The sequence below is a fragment of the Choloepus didactylus genome, chromosome 8, assembly GCF_015220235.1.
Source record: "Choloepus didactylus isolate mChoDid1 chromosome 8, mChoDid1.pri, whole genome shotgun sequence".
NCBI lineage: Eukaryota > Metazoa > Chordata > Mammalia > Pilosa > Megalonychidae > Choloepus > Choloepus didactylus.
In genome coordinates this window covers 69087620-69110644 of record NC_051314.1, presented here as the reverse complement: position 1 = coordinate 69110644, position 23025 = coordinate 69087620, and the positions used below count along the sequence as shown (strand labels likewise).

The following is a 23025-nucleotide window of genomic DNA, read 5'->3' as shown; positions in this document are numbered from 1 at the left end:
CATAGGGAGTTTTTTTGATGGGTTGTGGTACTGGTTACATGAATCTATAAAAGAAAAAAAGTTAATTTTACCATATGATAATTTTAAAAGTAATTAATAAATAAAATGTGCAGTACTATGTTAAGCACATGGAAGAAACAAAAATGCTAGAAGTGTAATTACTTATACTCCTTACTAAATGGTTTCGGGGGACATTGAGCAGGCAGTGAGCTGTAGGGATTTCCTTATCCAGGTAGGCCAAGCTATATATTTTAGTTCTTTCTTTCAGCTTTGCCAGCTGGGATGCTCATTTCCCTCTGCTGTGCAAGTCATTTCACTTCCATTCTTAAGTAACCTCCCTTCTGGGCAGTCTAAGTTCAAAGGGCATTGATTGTCAGGTGTCAGGCTAACTATGTTCACTCCATTTAATCCCCACAACACCACAAAATGGGTGTCATTATCCTATGTTTCCCAGTGGAGAAACGGGTACAGGCAGCTTAAGTAATTTTATTTGTATGTGGTAGAGCCAGGATTTGAACACAGTTCTTCAGATTCCAAGTTAGGAATTCCCCCAACTTTCCATATCACATAATTTTGTGTAATTAATCTCTTTCACTTCTTTTTCTTTGCAGCCTTTAGCACTTCAGGGTTGCTTGCCCTACTTTAACTTGTCTGTTGCTTACTAGTAATTGTGTATATGTCCTGGGCATATATGTTAAAACTCCTATGCAGGACCCTGTATTCTTCTGGTGGTATCAGAAAATGTCACTGGGGCACAGGATGCAAAGTTCTACATCTGCAAAATTAGATCCTTCAAATTTAGAGTAAATGCTCTGACACAATAAATTTCAAAATTACTTACATATATTCTAACATATATTTACCTTGTTTTGCCCCAGGTCAACACGAGTTAAGAGTGTGCTCCACTTTAAGAAAATCACCATCATGCCCTTTCCTGACTTACAGAACAATTCAACTTGGGTGCTATCATTTATACCTCACAAAGGGATTCCTTTCAAGCAGTCTTCCAGTAGAATTCTAAATGATTTCATTTACAAAAAAAAACAACTAGTCTTTATGCAATTTACAAAACATACCCACACTCCCCTAAGGAATATATTACATTTGTAGTCCGGTAAAGGAAAATTCCAGAAGGTGGCAAACTGAGAATTTAAAGTCCACACTTTCACTTTAGAAAATCCAGAAGTACATCCCCTTTTCTCAAAAGTTCTAGAAGCTGCTTTTTATACTGCTGCTTATTTTCTTTATTCCCCTTTTCATGATCATCTGTAATGCTAGAACTTAAATTAATGAGTTCTAGCTGGGAAAGCATCTGTGGGTCTTTCCACAAATATACAACTGCTCCAAACAGAAATTTATCCACCAAACAAGGAGCTTAAATAATTTTAGACATAAGCAGTTGGTGTCCATTTAGTTTCAGATGTAATTATAGCACAGCCAACCAAGTATATAAAAAATTCTGAACCTAAATTTTATCCCTATTGAAGCAGGAGCCATGTTTTAAGCACTTCGATTCTGGGGAACCCAGCCAAAAATGCCTGCCAAGTGCACGCTCTGGCGAACCATCTGGAAGCAACGAGGTACCCCCTTTTCTGATAAATCTGTGGCACACTGACAAAGAAAGGGAGGTTCTAGACATTACCTCAGATACTTCCTGGGGAGCCTGACAGAAATCCTGAGACGTAAGACAGGAAACCCACAGAAAACCAAAGAATGACGTTTGACATGTTTCATATCAGCTTAAAGAAACTTCTCCTATCCACTGCACAGAGCTCCAAAGGTTTGCAAACCCCCTGCCCCCATGAGCACGCACCATAATGCAGTACACTCACCTGAGGGGTAAAGTCAGTCAGAGTGTAAGAGGAAAGCAGAAATTCTTTCATATTTTCCATCTTAAACTGAAGAAGAAATCATGCTTTACTAATATTTCACATACTGCCACACTGGCGCCCTCGTGTGGTAGCTAAGTCAGCTGTCCTCATGACTTGGTGCTCTCACGTTCATTAGCTTTGGCATATTGTGACTTGTTGCTGGGCACCTGGGCCCCCAACTAAGTGGTTTTATGGATTGGATTGGATTACTTTTTAGCTAAATGATCCTTCACAATGTAAATGAAAAGCTTAAAAAAATTTCTGCAAGGAAACTTCTGGTAAAAGACATGAGCAAAAAAAGAATATGTCAGAGCTGGAACTTCTTTTTCCCAGGAAGGATGATCTAGTCATATCTGACAATAACAATAATACCTACTCAAAAAATCTTAACTGCTGAAGGGAGCAGACTGAAATATGAATTTATACTCACTATTGTTAATGATGATTTGTGCCTTCAGACATTAGCTAATGATAGCATGAAGTCTTTGCTCTTAGAAGACGGTAAATAAGTTAATGTGCGGAAAACACTAGAACAATGCCTGGCAGGTAATAAACAACACATAACTGTTAGCTAAATATTACTATCTTAAAACATTGCCTTTTCATCTGTTGTGTTTAAATTATTTAAACAATTTTTGATATTCTATAATTACAAGCTATATGGATACAATAGTACAGTTATATATATAAAAAATGAGCAAACATAATGGGGGTATATGCTCAAATAAAAATGGTTTTAAACTGACACTTTAGAGACAACAGCTCTAGAAATAGTTGTCCTATGGGAAAAAGTGGTCTACTCCTCCTGGCTTCCTTTCCTAAAGACGTAAGTACTCAGCTTATTTGACATTCATCTTCCTTTCCCCCATCCAGCCATTCAGGCATTATAAATAACTTGAGGAGGGTTCATATCAACACTAGGAAAGAAACATCGCAAATATGCAAATCCCATCTGGAGTTAATATCCATGGTTATTTTTACAAGAGGTTCAATATGAGCATGGGATATACTTACCGCCTCTCTTTTCTCACTTCTCCCAAAAAGGGATTACTTCCCACTAAAGAAATTAGAGTTGGCATATTCTCCTGATTTCTCAGTATTAACTGCTATATGGCTTCATTTCCACAAACAACCAGACTAGCAGCCAAGCCAGGGGTGGCCAGGCCTTCACTCAAGTTTCTAGCCTGTTTCCAAGGTATTGAAGTGAGGACGATAATTCAGATTCCAGAGTATCTAATAGTTTTAGGCATTTCATCCTCAGTGCTTTCCACCTATAGTTGTTTATCTGATCCTCACAGTAACACGTGAGAGGAAGAAGGATACACAGATGAAGCAAAGACAAGGCGAAATTTGAGTGACAGTCTTTCCTCAAGCCCACGTTTGATGGCTGCCCACTTGGAACTATGACCATACTGTATAGTTTGTTTTTTTATTATACCTCTCTTTTTACCTAAATTATTCAAATATTTTGCTGCCCAGTGCGGGGGAAAAAGGAAAAAAGAAACCTAAGTTCATATACTTAACTGAGTATACTGCTTCCTTCTTAAGATCTGACAATATGAAATGCAGATTTCTATGACTCATTTTCTCCAATATTGTAAGGCAGTAAGATGTAGGAAAACTTTATTATGTTTGGATTTTGTTTTTAAATGGCAGTTTAGTCACATATTTTAAAACACTATTAAATAAGTATTAATTTCTAAGAGATAAATTTCTGAGTATACATTTTGCAACAGTTTTGGATAATTATGCTGAGGTTTATTCTAGATGCATAAATTTGCTCAGGAGTACCCTCTGACAAGTTAATAAAACACGCTTTTAAAACTATCACATTATAGATCAAAAACTTCTCCCTAAATTAGCATACTGTAAAAACAAAAATAATCTGAAATAACATTTCAATGCAGCTGCAAACCCCACTATTAGAATAGAATAATGACAATAACAGTAATAACAGATAACTTTCATTGACTGCCTATCGCATGCCGGATGCTTCTCTAAGCAATTCTCATATTTTTAACTCATTTAATTCTATCAACCCTAAGAGGTAAGGACTATTACCCCCAATTTAGAGGAGGAAGTTCAGGCATGGAGAGGTCAAGTAACTTGCCCAAGGTAACACATCTAGTAAGTGGCAGAGCCAGGATTCAAACTCAGACACTTGCTATTATTCCATTGGAAGATTTTTTTTCTTCTTGCCATGGTTTATTCAAATGATGGTCTTTCGATAACAGAATAAAGCAAAGCAAATCGACAATTAAGACAATAAAATGAAGAATAGCCTCATTTTAGTTCTGTTCTTCACCTAAGTTGGTAAGAACTGTTATCCCGTTTCTGAGTTGACAGTCTGTTGCTGAAATGAGCTCATGGTTTCCCAAACTAGCCCAAAGTTTCTGACCCTTGTGGTTACCTGGGTAACAAGGAAGAAAGGGACAAAAATCGTTTTGTGAAAACGTCCCTTACTCCTTTCCACATACCACCATGGCTAGGAAGATGGCAGTGAACTTGGGAAGCCTGCACTAGGAAAAACAAGTCCTCATATTCTTACTTTATTTTCATTCAAATTCCTAGTCTAATAGCTGCAGTCTGAATTTAAACAGAGGTAATTGTATCAGGTGAAACTGGATATAATGTGAAAATGGCCTTGAACATCTTTGTCAGTGAAGAAATTCAGGTGGTAGAATGAAGAAAAAAAATCCTACAGTATGCAAAACTAACTTTCCAATAATTGTCTACAAATGTTCTGTATCAAAAAAATTACCACTCTAATTTCTTTGAATCCTGATTGAACTTATGATACTTCAGGTGTCTTCTATTGGTATAACTAATTAAAAGGTAAAGTTAGAAGACTCGGAAAATACATACCAGTAATAATATCAATCTAAATAAAGCTGGTTTATCTATATTAAGAATTAAGGCAAAAAGCATTAGCAATAAAGACAGTTCCTAAGTAATAATAAAGTCACAAATCACAGGGAAGTTACAATCATTCTACATTTTGTATGAATACATAATTGCAGAGACTGGCTTACTCTTCATCAAATCAATTTCCTTTTCTTCTTGGGCACAGAGCCAGCCGATGTTTCCCCACCTCCCCTTTAGACGGGAATGGCCTTGTACTAAAATATGGGCAGATGTGTTGTGCAAGATGGCTCAGTTTGCCAGGCTACTGTGACAAATACCCTATGGGTTAGCTTAAACACGATTTATTGGCTCTTGGTTTTGAGGCTAGAAGAAGTCCAAAATCAAGATATTGGCAAGGCTTGCTCCCTCCTGGAGTCTGTAGCATTCTGGTGGTGGCTGCCAGCAATCTGTGGAGGTTCCTTGGCTTGTATCTCTACCTCCTGTTACATGGTGATGTCCTTTTTTTTTTTTTCTAACTTCTGTGGCTTCTGGGTTCTCCTTATAATACCTTCTCTAATATGGATTAAGGCTCACCCTGATTCACCTGGCCATACCTGAACTAAAAGTAGTATCTTTAAACAGTCCTGTTTATAAATGGGTTCACACCCACAGGAATGTGAGTTGAAATTAAGAACACATTTTGGCTGAGAAACACAATCTACCACACAAGATTTCCAGGCTTGGCTCACCAAAGCCACCTGCACACTATCCTCTTCTCTCTCTCTTTGCCACTTGCTGGCTGGATACAGAGGACCATCAGACGACTGAGGACCCTGGGATGGCAGGGCCACAAGACAGAAAGAGTCTGGGACCCTGCATCACCACCTGGAGGAGAGCCACCCACCCAGGAACACTCACCACTGTTGAGTGATGTGTGGACAAGAAATAAAACTTCACTGGGTTAAGTCACTGAAGCGTGGGGGTTGTTTGTTGGAAAGCTGGCATTACTATAACTAAAAGAAAAGGGTCTACTGTCTTGTTGGGAGATTTTTACATTTCCCAATAAGACTGGGTAAAAACTGACCATGAACTAGATCAGAAGTTGGCAAACTTTTTCTGAAGAGGGCCAGATAATAAGTATTTTAAGCTTTGTGGGGCACAAATGGTCTCTGTTATACATTCTTCTTCTTTTTTTTTTTTTTTTGTAATACCCTTTAAAAATATAAAATCATTCTTAGCTCTAGGATTGGACAAAAACAGTCCATGGGCTGGATTTGGCTGTGCATCACAGTTTGCCAACCTCTGAACCAGACTATAAAATATAGCAAACTCAAAACTACCAAAGAATATATGTCACATAGAATATATTCTACAGAATATTTCCACAAAAATACAATTAACTTGGATTTTCAATAATGAAAAAGTAAAACAAAACCAAAATCCCCCATATGGTTGGGACGTGGAGACTGCTAAGTAACCTCTAAATCAAAAGAGAAACCCACAAAAATATTTAGTACCAAATTATAAGGAGATTACTATATATCAGTATTAGGAATTATTTTTCCTTTATTCCTGCCACATTTCCCAACCGCTAAAGGATAAAGAGGCAGCATGTGGGAATTACAAGTGCAGACTCTGAGGTCAGACAGCCTGGGTTGAATCCAAGCTCCACACTTTCTAGCTGGGCGACTTTGAGCAACTACTAACCCCCTGTGCCTCAGTTTCCTTATCTGTAAAGATAATATGTGCATACTTATGTACATATTATAAGGGCTTATGTACATATTATGAGGTTAAATGAATTAAGATTTGCAGAGAAATAAGATCAGTGCCTAGCACATGAGTGCTGAGGGTTGTCATTAAAAAAAAAAAAAAGGAAAAAAAAAAAGAAAGAAAAGAAGAAAAAAAATCTCAAGCACTTATTGCAGTTGCCAATGTTCTTCCCACTTAAAGCTGTGGGGAAGACAGATTACAAGTGTAGCCAAGAAAAATTTCCATCTCAACACAATTTATTTGCCTTTAGTCTTAAGATTTGCCACAGCGGGAAAATGGAATCAAGTTTTAGTTGTGTCCGCAGCTACTACATACATCTTGGTCAAGCATGGTGTTCAGGATAAACCAACACCCACCAAGGAGGAGCTGTAAGATGACTCTAGCTGACATCAGCCTTGTCAAAGGTCATCCTTCTTAATCACTGGCAAGACGTTGACATCCCTAGAACTAGAGAAGAGTTCTGAAAGAAATCACTGAGGTCTTGCTTCAAAAAATCTAAGCAGGTAAATAGAAAGTTTGTGTGACATGCACAGACCAAAGAGCTTCCTTAAGAGCAAAAATGTAGAGTAATAAACACAATGAGAAGAATTAAAATGCCACTCCTATAGCTTTTTATAGCTGATGTCATTATATGGAGCAGACTGCCAGATGAGGGCCACTGTGGAACCCGAAACAGCCCTCATTAAATGCTCTGGGTGGGAAAGAGTCCTTCCTACAGAAAGCAAATGGAAAGAACGGCAAATCGTCAGTTCAGAGACTTGAAATGGCCCCTGCTCATTTCCCTCTCTCTGCCCCAGTTTGATCCAATTTGTCTTGAATTCCCACAGTGCTTCCCTATCCTCTGCTGAGAAAGATAATCAACTTTCATCCCCTCTGCTGATGAACTTGGCCCTGTTGCTGACACAGCCATCGCCTGTTAGAGTAATTAGACACTGAACCAACAGATACTGAAACCACACACTTTGATGTGTTTTGACTATATTAAACAACATAAGGGTGCTCCTAAGGAAACAGACTTGGAATGCATGTGTCCACAAGTCTAATCTTAAGCCAAAAACAACTGGTTCCAAATAGGGAGTCAGATGTGGAAGAAGAAAAAAGCCTTGGTTATCACCACGACACCCTGAATCTCTCCTACCCACACATCTCACATAAAGACATGCACTTCTTATCTTGGTACTAAGATTTAAGATGCCCTTCTAAGTTAATTCTTTCTCCTACATCAGAGAAGTCATCTGGTATTCTCTTTTTATACTATTCTTAGCAATACTAGATACTTGGGAACTGAGAAGCAAAAGCCCTTGGTTTTTCACTGCAGGTGGTAATCAGTATGATAAACGAAGACTTTAAAAACCTTTCAATGCAAAGGAAAGAAAACCAATAATAGTGATTAATTCCCACAAATCCTGAAGTGGTTAATTAAAAAGCCTTCAGTGGGAGTCAGGGAACTGTTGGGGATAAGATATTGTTTACAGTGTCTTTCTTAAGGAACGCTCTTGTGAAAGTGTCTTTTGGAAATGCTAGCATTTTAAAGTCCCTTCTCTTCTAGCCACCCACCCCATGCCCCCAAATAAGTGATAAGAGGGATAGGAAAGTTAAGAGGCTTGCTAATTGCCATATAGTATTATTTCCTATCTGCGCAGTTGTGGTCTTAATGGCTCTTCACACTTAAAGTACCCAAAAGTGACCAGTAGAAGAAAAGTTCCAACTTGAACTTGCCATTGAAATTCAATATCCTTCTCTAGTACACTTCATATCCACTTTATCAGAGACCTCAAAATTTCTCTTCCTTATTCTTCACAAGAGAAATGTTTATTATTTATTTATAATAAATAATAGATCCACTGCAGAGTGTTCTGAAAGGGAGAATAGAATAATTCAATCATATCTCCTTGCATTTCTTCAGGCTAGAACACTACACTGCAGAAAATGTATATAAAAAAAACTTATTTGTACCCCTTTATAAGTTTTATAGCTTCTTTCAAACAATGCTTCTTCAGTGTCTGATATTTTACTTACATGTAGAAAACAAAATTAATTTTTTTATTGGTAAAGAGCCAATAAAAAATACAGGAAATGATACTCCTTTACTAAATGGCTCATGGAAGCCAGCAGAGGCAGAAAACAGTGCTATTATTATTTATCCACTCCCAATTATTTGTTTTTTTAAAGTTTCCTTTAAGACAGGAGGCTTAAGTTAACTTCTATGGCTGAACGACTACTTGTATTAATAGGATAAAATCATTCTCTATGAATTGACATGGGGGATAGCTTAGGTTGCCTTAAAATCTTTATACCAATTAATAAAGATCTGAAGTGAGAAAAAGTCACTTCATTGCTACCAGCTACCCTACTGCCTCTCAATATAAGAAATGTCATCAAATATATAGTCACATTTCAACTTAATTCCTATCCACATCACCAACCTAAAAAATTCCCATAATTTTTTTTTTGTGTGTGAATTCCATGTCATTTTACAGATAGACTTAGGTTTTCTTCAATTTCCAGTTAAGGTGAAGGTGATATTATGCCTGAAAGAAGTCTTGTGAAAGTACATATCTTGACTTGATAAGTTTATTGAGGATGGAAAGGCCAAGAAAGAAGGGAAAAATTAAGCATATGTATTCAGGAGGAAGCCCATGCATCTTCATTTACCGTCTTTTGTGCCTGTCAACTCTTTGTTTGCAAATAAAATAATAATGCCATTATTTATCCTGCTGTATCATTACCTGCTAAAATAGTATTTGCCCATTTTTTTCTTGGCTTTCTGTGGTCTTGGCATAGTGATCCCCTCTTCCTGCAGAAGCTCTCTCTTCTTGGAGCTTCTGGAACCCCATTGCCACCAGGTCTCTGCTCTGTACTCATCTCACTTTTATACTCTCCTTCGCTCTATGCGTTCAACTATCACCTTTGGACTCACAATTCCTTAATCCAAACCTTCCTAGACTGGTACCTGGAGCTCCAAACCTTTATTTCTGACTTTTTACAAAACACTTCTACCTGGAATTAGTGAACTCAAAACTCAAGTCACCATCTCTGTGCTCCCCATCACCTTCAAATCTGTACTTGCTCCTACAGTCCACCTTTAAGTGACCAGAACCCAGTGGCTGAAACCTGAAATCTAGGAGACACCCTCGACTCCTCTCCTCCCAAGCACCCAAGTCACCTCAATTGAACCTCTAGCATATCTCTTCCAATCCTGTCCTTTGCTCTAATCACTGCCGTATTTCAAGTCCTCATCATTTCTCATCTGGATTACTGCACAATCCAGTTTGCTCCCCTAGCCTTCCCAAGTCAGCCTTCCCACTGCCATCACTGCCTAGCCCAAATGTAAATCTGATTTCATTATAAACTTGTATAAAATCATTCAATTAAAATTCCACCTTATCATGGCATGTGATGCCCCTTGTGTGTAAAGCCCGCTTGCTTCTCCTATTTTATCACCCTCCAGGCTCCCACATGGGCTCCAAAACACAAGATACGCCTCCTATGCTCTCTCATGCCTCTGTGTCTTTTCATGTGTGAATTCCACTGTCAGAAACTCCCTTATCTCTCATTTGCTTGACTAACTCTCATTCACCTTTTAACTGCAGCCCAAATGCCACTTCCTCCAAGAAGCCTCCCCTAATCTGCCCTAGCCTCTCTCCTCCCATGCCCTGCAAACCACTGGTGGCCAATCTGAGTTAGGCTTCCATACAATCTAGGTTTTTAAAATCTTTCTTCTAAAACTCACTCCCTCGGAGTGTCCTTGCTTGCTTATTCTTTCTCCCCCTTCAACTTAGCACCAGGGAAGTGGGAACGGTACCACGTTCATCTCCTTATACCCAGTGACTAGCATACATCAGTGCTCATCACATGTTTGCTGGGTGAAAGCATAGATTCACAAGGAGGACAGGCTGGGGTCTGCCTTATTCATCTGCCACAGAGGTTTTCTTGCCCTGAGCCCTATCCTGTCACTACCCTTTCCTAATCACCACCATATTTGAGTTTCAGAGTTAAGAGGATGTCTTGTAGATGAGAAAAATTATTGGCCTCCCTTAAAACCAGTGTACCCAGCATCCTCTGCTAACAAACTGTCATTCAGTGTAGAAGTCAAAGTCCTTGCAACAGCCTTCAGGATCCTACACGACTGCCTCACCCTATTCCGCTACCTTTAGGACAACATCTCCCACGATCCGGGCTTGAGCACCTCTGCTCCTGCCACGTTGGCCTCCATGCTGCAACTTGAGAACACCAGATGGTCCCACCCAGAGCCTCTGCACTTGCTTTTCCTCAGCCTAGAATGTTAGAACGCCCTTCCTCCAAACAGCTGCATAGCTCCCTCCCTTGCCTTCAGGTCTCTGCTCATATGTCACCTTCTCAGTGATGCCTTCTCTAAGAAACCCAAACCCCACCCTACCCGACACTTCCTACTCTTGCTTTCTTACTTTGTTTTTATCCATAGCTTTTATAATCTGTCATATTGTTTGTCTCTCCCAATGACTGTAAGCTCCTTGTGGGAAGGGATTTTTGTCTGTTTTATTCACCACGGAATCCCCAGGATCTAGTTCCCAGTGCACAGCAAGTACTCAGTAAACATTTGTGCAATGACTAATCTGGCACTCTAGATCCTGGTTTTCAAGCTTTTAAAGAGCACAGCTCTGGCCATAAACTCTAATAAAATGCCTACTATGTAAGGCAGGGAAGAGTGAAGCTGCCATGGATGAAGCAGGAAACGGAGGCCTGGGGTCTGTCCACTCAGCTCCACACCTCCTTGCTGCCTCCTGGAGCATGTAACCACAGTGATTCAAAGCCTTCTCAGTGGAGGGGCACGGCTCCAGCCTGAAGAGTTTATGCACCAGTTTCATTTTCCTTGAGGATAGGAGGTTAAAAAATTACTCTGGCTCCATTTCTAGGGGGAACTTGGCAATGAGGAAAAATGCCATCACCAACTGGCAATTAACCAAATGTCAGACTGACTCATTTTTAGAGAAATCACTAATAAGGAGTCAGTCTGCTTTATATCTCAATGGCAGGAAAGAAATATGAGGGGAAAGAGTGACATTATGTCACTGACACCCATATCCAATTATCATTAATGCCTCACATTTTCGGAGCCCTTCTCCATAATAACTCAATCCCCAAAATAATGCTCTCAAGTAGGTATGGAAAAAACTGTTTGATCTCCAATCACAAATAAATAAACATACAAAATTCAGTGCATTATTTGCAGAGAATGACAGAAGTGGGACTGACTTCAGAACAATAGTCTCCAATGCTTATTAAGGATTTATTAATTAAAATACTGACTCAATATTGGATTTAATACTTCCAACCAGCCTTTTTTCTGTCATATTTGGAAGTTACTACTATTATTATTTCTTCTTATAGAAGGGAAACTAGGGGTCAAAGGATAAATAACGATCCCAAAATTAAATAGCTATTAAGTGGAATACTGTTCCAAGCTGTTATACTCCAGAGCCTGTGCATTCAATCACTACTATTTTATACTGCCTAATAGGGTCCTCAGCTCTGGCTTTTTGGGAAGACTCTTCTAGTAAAATACTGGAGAGGCCTATCAGCCTTGAGAACAACTACAACTGACCAGTCCCCATAGGTCACTGTGTTATCTAACTCTAAGGTGAACAAGTACTAACAAAATAAATCAGTACTTTTATTATTATCTGAGCATACACACAATGAGACACTATTTTGTAGACTAAGAAGAGATTCCTAGATCCTTGAAAATCCTATAAAAATTGATATACAAAAATAACCTCAAGATCATTAGAATAAACAGTCACAGTTAGGTCATCCCAGTCGACATCTTGTGATATTCCCACAGGAATAAATAACCTGCTGATAAGAGTTTAGATCACTCCCTACTCCTTTCCAAGTGCTTCTTCAGCATTTCTCAAGGATATATCTGCTTTATTTGCCAGCTACTGGAGAGAACAGAAATGCTTTGTGGTTGGTTTGTCAACAGGGCATTCGGTCTGCAGGGCACAGGCTTTGGGCCAACTGAAACTATTAATCTGGAAGAGCATCAGGCATAGGCTGAACAGCTACAACAGTCAGGCAAAGGGAAGAAAGGGGCAAAGTTGCAGCAGGGCTCTAAGGCAATGACTAAAAGTTATTTCCACCCCTTGTGAGAGGCTTCCAGACTGTTTGTGTCACCAAAACATAGAAGTGGCTTCTTTGAAGCCATCTGAAGCGTTAACATTATATACACGAATTCTTGCTTCAAACTCTATATACGTAGGCATTTTGTTTAAAGTGTTAAAAGCTAAATGCCAGCTCTCCATACCTGTGTCACCTTCAGCTTTGAATGTATGAACCTTGAGTACAGCCTGTTACCCACTGACTCTGGGGACACTGCTTTTCTCTTTTCCATTACAGACCCTGGACTAAGCTCTAACGTTGAGAGTGAGGCCACAGTGTGCGCTGTTCCACTCACCTGAGAACCCAGGATAAAGGAGGGTCTTACCGAATTCTCCTTTAGCTGCAGCCCTTCTCCATTGGGAAGAGAGGACCTTCTCTTGGACGAGTTCCTGTTTGGGGTTGAGGCGACAGCCCCTGCTTTCTTCTTCACAGCAAGCACCTCACAGCTGGCTTGGTCTTCATTGTGGGTGCTCTTCCCGGCATTGATAACCCTGGGAAAGAAGCCAGAAGGGCTGGTGAGACAGTGATTTTTGGGAAGCTGAAAGCCTAGTCCCTGTCTCAAGAGTCAGCCAAAGCCCTCTGCACAAATGGTGCAAAATTAAAGCTCTGCTTTATGCCAAAGGACATTATGGTCTTGGTATTTTATGTTCCTGAATAAATTGAGCTTTCTCTCTTTCTCTCTAATGGAATTATATTAACACACTGAAACATCTACTATATATATATAAACACACTGATACATCTACTATATATATATATTAGGACAGCTAGAAGGAAGTAACTGAAATGGTGGAATTCTAATCCACAACATTCTTTGAAATTTGCTGTATAACTTCTTGTTAGAGTGCACTTTGAAAGTTATCACTTTTCTGTATATATGTTATATTTCACAATAAAAATGTTAAAAAAAATCTACTAAGGAAGTTGTTTTTAGCTCAGTGCACCTTCACAGGTGTCTAATAGATGTGATCAACACCCCTAATTCATTCTAGTCATAACATACGCGGCAATCACTCTTTCAGCTTAATTTGGAACTTGAACTTTTTGGCAATTACAGTGAAGAGAGACAGTTTCTCCAAGATAAAGAGCAAAACCACTATCAATCTTATCAAATTACGAGGCAGTAATTTACAGCACATTGTAAAATCCAAGGGAACAAGAACCATATTTCATTACTGCTGGGCCCACTTTTACTTTACACACAGGGAAATACGTAAAGGTTTACTCCCTTTTAAAGACATTTTAATCCTTTATCTTTCCCCTGTAAAATAATACTCATCACAACGTATTGTCACACTGGGTTATAAGGCACTCGGATTTAGACACCCAAGCAGATAATAGTGTTTTCATGGCATGCTGAGATGGTGCTGGCCTAATTATTAACCATTTTGGCCTAGGAATATTTCAGGAAAAGATGCTAAGTAATCCACATATCTTAACAGGTGACTGCAGACTGAACTCTTGTGTTTTAGCACTGTTTTCTTACTAAGTAATGAAGCAGCAGCTAAATTAGATTTCCCAAAAGTGAGCTCTCATTGACTTGCCATTGGATGTGCTTTCTTCCCAAACTTCAACAATATCAAGTGTCACAGCAGGTGACAGAGTAAGTGTTGACTATATAGAACTCAGCAAGGAAAGAAAGGTTCCTTTTAAAAGTAAGATAAATGGAAATCCACCCTATAAGTGTGCTGCATGCACTGCTTGAGAGTCTGGCTGTGCACCCTCCTGATAAGTAAGTAAAAGATGGTTGTTTTCATTTTAACATTTTATTGGGAAATAATTATAAATTCTCAGTAAACTGAAAACAAAAAACAAAAAAAAAAACCCACACACAACAGTACAGAGAATCCCATTTAACCTTCACCCAGCCTCCTACAACAGAAACCTCTTATATAACTGTTACAACATCAAAACCAGGACATGGACATGGAACAACACTGCCAACTAGACTACAGACCTTATTCAGGTTTCACTGTTTTTTTCACATCAAATAGCTTTTAGTATAGATAGCCCTAAGCCAACAAATACATGCCACAGCCTAAAAGAAACTGAGAGCAAATTGAGATTTTGAATGTCACAGGATCTAAGGGAGTGTGTTTCCAGCAGTCTTCTGATGAATCCTGGGGTACATTTACTTCAAATTTATTTTTTAAATGCACATTCATTTTTTTAAAAATTGCAATAATTTAGAAGTTCATTTCCATATGTTTGTTACATGTGAACAAATATATACTAATCTGTATATTTTGGCCAGTTTTGAAATAATGAGACTTCTATCTTTTCAGTTGTATCCCTTAATCGAAAGGAGAACGGTTAAAACGCAAACAAAAAATTATTACCATCTGGAACTACTTATCTGTGTGTTCTAAGAAAAAGACCATAACAGTCACCTATTGTCTTTCCTATTTCAAATTTCTGCATTAATGAAAACTGCTTAGTAGTTCTTGCTCGTTTTTTTTTCCTTTCAAATTTCAACTTTAGCATACTTCTATTAATTTTACTAATTCATTTTCCTTTTAGCCATTTTACATATTAGAGCTGTTTTATAAGACTTCACTTTAAAAAAATATATTGTTGCCTACAATTTGAAAATCATTGGTTCTGGGTGCCCTTGCAAGGAGGTAGGAATCCTTGCTGACCTCTATGGGACCAAATCTGCCTTTGGTGTTTATCCCACACTCTCCAGAGTTTGTGGTGGATGAAGGGTTCAAGATCTATCTTCCTGCCCTACCTACTCCCTCTTTCCTCTAAGGAGGAGACATTTTCATATGGCTTAAGAATGAAATGGAATTCTCGAGGGCATAATGAGGTTACCTGCATGACAACTCCTAACACTACCACACTGACCGCACAGGCAATGTAACGTACCCCAGGTGCCATGGCCGGGAGGTGGGCAGCTGGGATTCAGAGGGAGGCCCACCCTGACACCCAGCTACTCTTCCTACCATGCCACAGGGACTCCTGTGTCAGTCTGTGGCAGACTGAGCAGGACTCTGTGGAAACCTGCAGCTGGTCCAGACCTGAGAGAAGGTGGAGTTCTGTCCTTTGCTTCTCTGGCTGTTGGAGGGAACCCGGAAAGGACCCAGGGATGGTTTGGATCTACCTGTCCCTAGAGAAGCTGTGCTCAACCTAGGCCCAGGCACTAGGGGTTTGTAGCTGATGCTATAATATAGAATACACATTTGCCTGGAGTTTTCCTTTTATGCCTATCCTTGGAGAACCAAGCCAGGGGAAACTTCTCAGTCACTGGTAGTGACCTTCCAAGCACAATGTTTGGGTGGAATGCTTTCTGGATTGTGATATTACACTACCAGGTTCTCCTGAGTGAGCGTCTTCCTTAAGGAAGTGGCAGTGGAGGTTTGGCTGGGAAACCCAGTTCATGACAACCATCCCCTCTGTACTCTTCTCCATACAAGATGCTAGCTACTATTTCTGGAGCTTGGCATCACTCTGACCACTGACACCTAAATTTGTGCTGCGGTCACGTGTTTTCAACAAAAACAACAAAAATCACTGACCTCCACTAACTACATGCCAGGCAGACTCGGCTGGCACTGCTGTTTTCTGACCATCAACAAAGTTATTATAATTACATAAATCATGAATCACTGTTCCCTTAAAAGTGTTTTACCTTCTACCTCTTCGGTAAACAGTTCATGTAACTTCAGCAAGAGGCCCTCGAATGCACAATCCCCATATTTTATGCATGAGAAACCAGGGGTTCTGGAAGACTGTGACTTGCACAAAGTCACACAGCTAAATATGGCAGCGCTGTGACCACAGTCGTGAGGTCTGAGTTCTGCTTCAGCTCTCAGCCTGTTCTATTTTCCTATTGTGTATCTATTCTTGTCGGCATTTGGTTCAGAGGACTGTACTGCAATGACTCATCAAAGTCAGAGAACCGTGAAACAGCAATCACTGGTGACCTTACTTTGCCATTTCATGTTGAATAGTTTGTGAATGGCACTAATGGAATATCAAAAAGTCAGAAATGTCAAACTAGTGGGAAGACAGCAGCCCCAACCTGGGAAGCATGTTTGGTCAGAAATCTGATTATTATCTGGATGATGAAAGCATATTAACTTAAAGCCGCTGCCATTTTTTTTAAAAACACGACTCTTACCTCATATTTAATATTATTTCAAATACTTTACTCTGCACAACTTCAATAGAAAGATCAGATTCTTCTAAATTTACTTTGAGTTTTAAAAGCTTGATCTCTAGCAACTTAAGTATTTTATGTAGCTCTTCAAAGGCAAATGCTTTATTTAGTAAATGTAAATGAAACCTTTAATTCTTCTAAAAGTAAACTGAAAAAAACATTTTCCCCCAAGCTGAGAAGCAACATGCTGTTAAGGGATTCAACAATTTCTTTAAATGTAAACACAGCTATAATCAGTAGCATCACTCACTTAACTTTTGCTCCAGCATGAAGTCAGCACCATCTTGAGATAAGCAGGAAAGACTAAAATGAGCACTCTGTCTAAACAATACCTACCTATGATGCTTAAAGAATTGAAAACAAAATGCTGGTGGACCATGAATCATACATTTGATGAAGTTATTTTTCAATTTCCTACAACGAAGGGAAAATATCTTCTTTAAAATTAAATTGGATATGGTATGTGACTATATCTCAATAAAATTGCAGGAAAAAATTTAAATTGGAGGTGATAAAACATGGTGTTTAATAGCATGGGCTATATCACCAGAACATAGCAAATAATAGGTGCTCAATAAATGTTTGTTCAATAAATGAAATCAGACAGAAACCAACTCTGCCATTTTCTAGATATGGAGTAATGATGATATCTTGCATTTGTTGAACACTAACTATGTGCCAGGGACTGCTGTAAGCATTTTACCTGTATTAATTAATATTTAATTCTCATCAACTCTATGAGGTAGCTACCACTGTTATCCCCCTTTTAAAGAGGAGCCACAGCTAGTGAGGGGTAGAACATTTGGTCAAGTTACTTCACTTCTGCAAACCCCAGTTTACATAGTTGTACTTCATGGATTAAATTCTATGAAGTTGCTAAGACATGTGTGCATGTTGTATGTATGGGAGGGGTATATTTTAGTCATCTAAATTGAAGACTCAGTTAATTTTGAAGTTAGGATAAAAATTCAGGTGGGAGAAATGTTGAGGGATGAATGATCTAAGTTACTGGAAAGGGGAAGGATAGCTACTATGCCTGTACTTTGGAAAAATTATATCCAGTGTTTCAGTTTACTAAACTTGCTTTTATGCAAAATACCAGAAATGGACTGGCTTTTATAAAGTGGATTTATTAGGTTACAAATTTACAGTTCTAAGGCCATAAAAGTGTCCAAACTAAGGCATCAACAAGAGAATACCTTCACTGAAGAAAGGCCGATGGTGTCCGGAAAACCTCTGTCAGCTGGGAAGGCACAAGGCTGGCATCTGTTGGCCCTTTGCTCCTGGGTTCTGGTTCAAAATGGCTTTCTCCAAAATGTCTCTGACCGGTCTCTCTTAGCTTCTCTCTCTCAGCTCCTGTGCATCCTTCCTTGTTCTCCCAGGATGTTTCTCTCTAAGCATCTGTGGGTCCTCTCTTAACTTCTCTGGGACAAACTCTGGGCTTCAGCTCTTAGCTTAGCATCTCCAATCATCTTTCGGTTCACATCTCTGAGTATCTCTGTCAGGACTGCTGGCTCTGGGCTTCTGTTTCTCTTTCTGAGCCTCTTAAGGACTCCAGTAAACTAATTAAGACCCACCCCGAATGGGTAGGGTCACACTTCCATGGAAATAACTTAATTAAATGGTTTCACCTACAGGTGGGTGGGTCACTTCTCCATGGAAACCTCCTAATCAAACATCTCACCCTAATCAAGACTATAAGTCTGCCCCCACAAGATTACATTAAAGAACATGGTTTTTGTGGGAAACACAATAGATTCAAACCAGCACACCCAGATCTTTCAACTCTTAGAAGAACCCAATACATCTGTCTGGTAGAGACAGAAGTGGCAAAGTTAAATTCACTTATGTACTGCTCTAACCTGACATCAATGGAACCAAAACATACAGAGTTCCCCACCCCCCATAAAAGTAGGTAAACATAGAATTTGAAGGAGTTGGAAGTAAAAACTCTTATGTATGTATCAGACACAGCTTGAATCTATGACCTAGAATACAAAGACTGAACATGATTATGCGATATAATAGCAACAGCAAAAACTAATTAAAAGAGCAAGCAATCCATTCCATGCTATAGACAAACATTCAGAAAACCCATTTTCTTTCTTTCTGTTCGTGAAATACTCCAGTCACAAAATTTTAAAAAATCCTCTCTGTCTGAATTTCAGCAGAAAAGTCCTGCTTTCATTTGCAACTGTTAAATTTTCAAGTAATCTTCCTTCTTACTTGCCCATCAATTTGACTCCAACAACACTCATCTGATACTATGGCACCCACAGCTGATCTCTAGTCTAAATACAAAGTAAGTGTTCTCAAGTAGTGAGCCCTTGTCACAAAGGCCACTAGCCCAGAGAACCCACAATGGAGCCTTTTACAAAAAGATTTACAGAAGGCAGTTGGTCAATCAACAAAGGATAGTCACGGTTGACATTTATTGAAGAATTCCCATGCACCATTTACTGTGGTAAACACTTGACAGGTGTCAAGCCATTAAATACCAACTTCCCTTCCCCCAGCAGAGTACAGAAGTCAGGAACAGGGACAATGGTCAGAGAAACCTCAAACTCAGTCTCTGCTAATTATGGTTCTAGCTGTGTGTTTGGGGCAAATTACTTTCCCATCTACCATGGAGATAAAAATAGTCCCTTCCCATCACATTAGAATAGTGAGGATTAAATGATCTAGCAGGACTAGCACATATTGAGCTCATTCAATTTTTGATTTCTTTAGGCAGTACTGACACCTTAACAATATCAAATCTTCCAATCCATGAACACAGCATGTCTTTCCACTTATTTAGGTCTTCTTTAATTTCTTTCAGCAATGTTTTATAGTTTTCAGTGTGCAAGTCTTTCAGATCATTGGTTAAATTTATTCCTAGGCATTTTATTTTTTTCAAAAATGCGATCATAAATGGAAGTGTTTTCTTGATTTCCTTTTCATATTGCTCATTACTGGTGTATAGAAGCTCAACTGCACGTTTACTTTGTATCCTGCAACTTTGCTGAATTTGTTTATTAGTTCCAGTAGCTTTCTTATGGATTCTTTGGGATTTTCTATATATAGGATCACATCATTTGTGAATAGGGATAGTTTGACTTCTTCCTTTCCAATTTGGATGCCTTTTCTTTCTTTCTCTTGCTTGACTGCTTGGGTTAGAAATTCCAGAACAATTTTGAATAACAGTGGTGACAGAGGACATCCTTTTCTTGTTCCTGGTCTCAGAGGGGAAAAGCTTTCAGTCTTTCACTATTGAATATGTTACTCACTGTGGGTTTTTCATCAATGTCATTTATCACGTTGAGAAAGTTCCTTCCTATCCTTGGTCTTCTGAGTGTTTTAATCATGAAAATATGTTGGATTTTGTCAATGCCTTTTCTGCATCAATTGAGATAATCATGTTTTTTTTCTTCCTTCATTCTATTAATGTGGTATATTACACTGAATGAATTTCTTATGTTGAGCCATCCTTGCATTCCTGGAATAAATTCCACTTAGTCAGAATGTATAATTCTTTTAACATACTGTTGGATTCAGTTTGCCAGTATTTTGTTGAGGATATTTGTATCTACACTCATTAGGGATATTGGTGTGTGATTTTCTTTTCTTGTGCTGTCTTTATCTGGGTTTGCTGTCAGGGTAATGCTAGCCTCATTAGGTTAGGCAGCAATCCTTTCTCTCCAAATTTTTGGAAGAGTTTGAGAAGGACTGGTTTTAATCTTCTTTAAATGTTTGGTAGAAACTGTCCAGTCCTGGACTTTTGTTTGGAGTTTTTGATTACTGATTCAATCTCTTTACTTGTCATATGTCTGTCGAGGTTTTCTATTGCTTCTGTGTCAGATTAGGTAATTTGTATGTTTCTAGGAATTTGTCCCTTTCACCTAGGTTTTCTGGTTTGTTGATATATAACTGTTCATAGTACCCCCTTTTATAATCCTTTTTATTTCTATAAGGTTGGTAGTAATGTCTCTACTTTCATCCCTGATTTTAACTATGTGTGTCCTCTCTCTCTTTTTGTCAGTCTGGATATAAGTTTGACAATTTCATTGATTTTTTTCAACAAACCAACCTATGGTTTTGTTGGTGCTATTATTTTTCTATTTTCCATTTCATGTATCTCTAATCTGTATTATTTCCTTCCTTCTACTAACTTTGGGTTTAGTTTGCTCTTCTTGTTCTAGTTTCTTTAGATGTGAAGTTAGGTTACTGATTTGTGATCTTTCTTCTTTTTTAAGGTAGGCATTCAGAGCTATAAATTTCCCTCTGAATACTGCCTTTCCTGAACCCTGTAAGTTTTGGTAGGTTGTGTTTTTATTTTCATTCATCTCAAGATTATTTCCCAATATCCTTGTGACTTCTTCTTTGATTCACTGTTTATTTAATAGTGTTGTTTAATTTCAACATATTTGTAAATTTTCCAGATATCCTTCTGTTACTGATTTCTAGCTTTATTCCACTGTGGTCTGAGAAGATACTTTGCATGATTTTAGTATTTTTAAATTTATTAAGATTTGTTTGTGGCCTAACTTGTGGTGTATCCTGGAAAATGTTCCATGTGTGCTGGAGAAGAATGTGTATTCTGCTGCTATTGGCTGGAGTTTCAATATACATCCATTAGGACTAATCAGTTAATAGTGTTGTTCAAGTCCTTTATTTCCTTATTGATATTCTGTTTAGATGTTCTGTTGATTATTGAAGGTGGTTTATTGAAGTCTTCAATTATTACTGTTGAACTATCTAGTTCTCCTTTTAATTCTGTCAAATTTTGTGTCATATTTTTTGGGGCACTGTGTATCTATAATCATTATATCTTTTTGCTCGATTGAACTTTTATCAATATACAATATCTTTCTTTGTCTTATGTAATCTTTTTTGACTTAAATCTATTTTCTCTGACAATAATATAGCCACTCTGGCTGTCTTCTGATTGCTACTTGCATGGAATATCTTTTCCCACTCTAATTTCAACCTCTTTGTGTCTTTGTACCTAAAGTGAGTTTCTTGTAGACAGTATATGGATGAATCATACTTTTTCATACAAATTGCCAATCTCTGCCTTCTAATAAGGGAGTTTAATTCACTGACATTTAAAGTAATAACTGAGAAGGAAAGATTTACTTCTGCCACTCAGCTATTGTTTTTTGTATGCCTTGTATATTTTTTATTCTTTACTCCATTACTGCCTTTTTTTTGTATTTAGTTGCTTTTTTGTGGTGTCCCGTTTGATTCCCTTCTTCTTTTTCTCTGTATTTTTAATTTTCTTAATGGTTACCTTTTTAATTATCATTAACATCTTAAACTACTAACAACCTAGTTCACTAGTACCAACCTATTTTCAGTGGTATTCACACTCCTTACTCCTATATATTTCCATCCCTCCCCCTTTATACTGTTATTGTCTCAGATTAGATCTTTATATATTGTATCCCTATTAACACAGATTTTAAGTATTTTTTTACACACTTGCCTGTTAAGTCATATGGGGAGCAGTTATAAACCATAATTGCAATGATACAGTATTTATATTTACCTACATAGTCTCCTTTATCAATGTTCTTTATTTCTTCTTATGGCTTTCTTATGGCTTACAGTTACTCTCAGGTGTCCTTTTATTTCAGTCTGAAGGACTCCCTTTAGCATTTTTTGTAGGGCAGGTCTTTGGGAATAAACTCTTTCAGCTTTTGTTAATCTGTAAATATCTTAATTTCTCCTTCATTTTTGAATAATTTTTCTGGATATAGAACACTTAGTTGACAGTTTTTTTTTTTTCTTTAAGGACTTTAAATATGTCATCCCACTATCTTATGGACTAAATGGTTTCTGATGAGAAATTCATCTTATTGGGGATCCTCATCTTATTGGGGATCCCTTGTATGTGACAAGTAGCTTCCCTCTTGCTGCTTTCAAAATCCTGTGTTTGAATTTTGAGAATTTTGCTATAATGTGTCTTGGAGTAGTAGCTCTTTTGGAGTCTATCTTGCTTGGAATTTTTTGCACTTCTTGGAGATGTATATTTATGTCTTTCATCAGTTTGGGATGTTTTCGGACATTATTTCTTCTACTACTTTTTCTGCCTTTTCTTTCTGTCCTTCTGGGACTCCAATGATTTGTTATGTTGCTTTGCTGTCACATGCTCATTTTTCTTCATTATTTTTACTTTGTACTCCTCATACCAGATAACTTCAATTGTCTTGTCTTCAAGTTCCCTGATCCGATCTTCTGCCTGCTCAAATC

At 38.2% G+C, this 23025-nt stretch overlaps 1 protein-coding gene across 3 annotated transcripts in view; it reads right to left on the bottom strand.

Moving 5' to 3' along the window:
- PPM1H (protein phosphatase, Mg2+/Mn2+ dependent 1H) overlaps positions 1-23025 on the bottom strand; it is a 311989-nt gene that overhangs the window by 183161 nt on the left and 105803 nt on the right. For all 3 annotated transcript variants that reach the window (XM_037847540.1, XM_037847541.1, XM_037847542.1), the window contains one exon: positions 12955-13120. In XM_037847540.1, coding sequence (XP_037703468.1) covers positions 12955-13120 — 166 coding nt within the window. The remainder of the gene's footprint in view (positions 1-12954; positions 13121-23025) is intronic.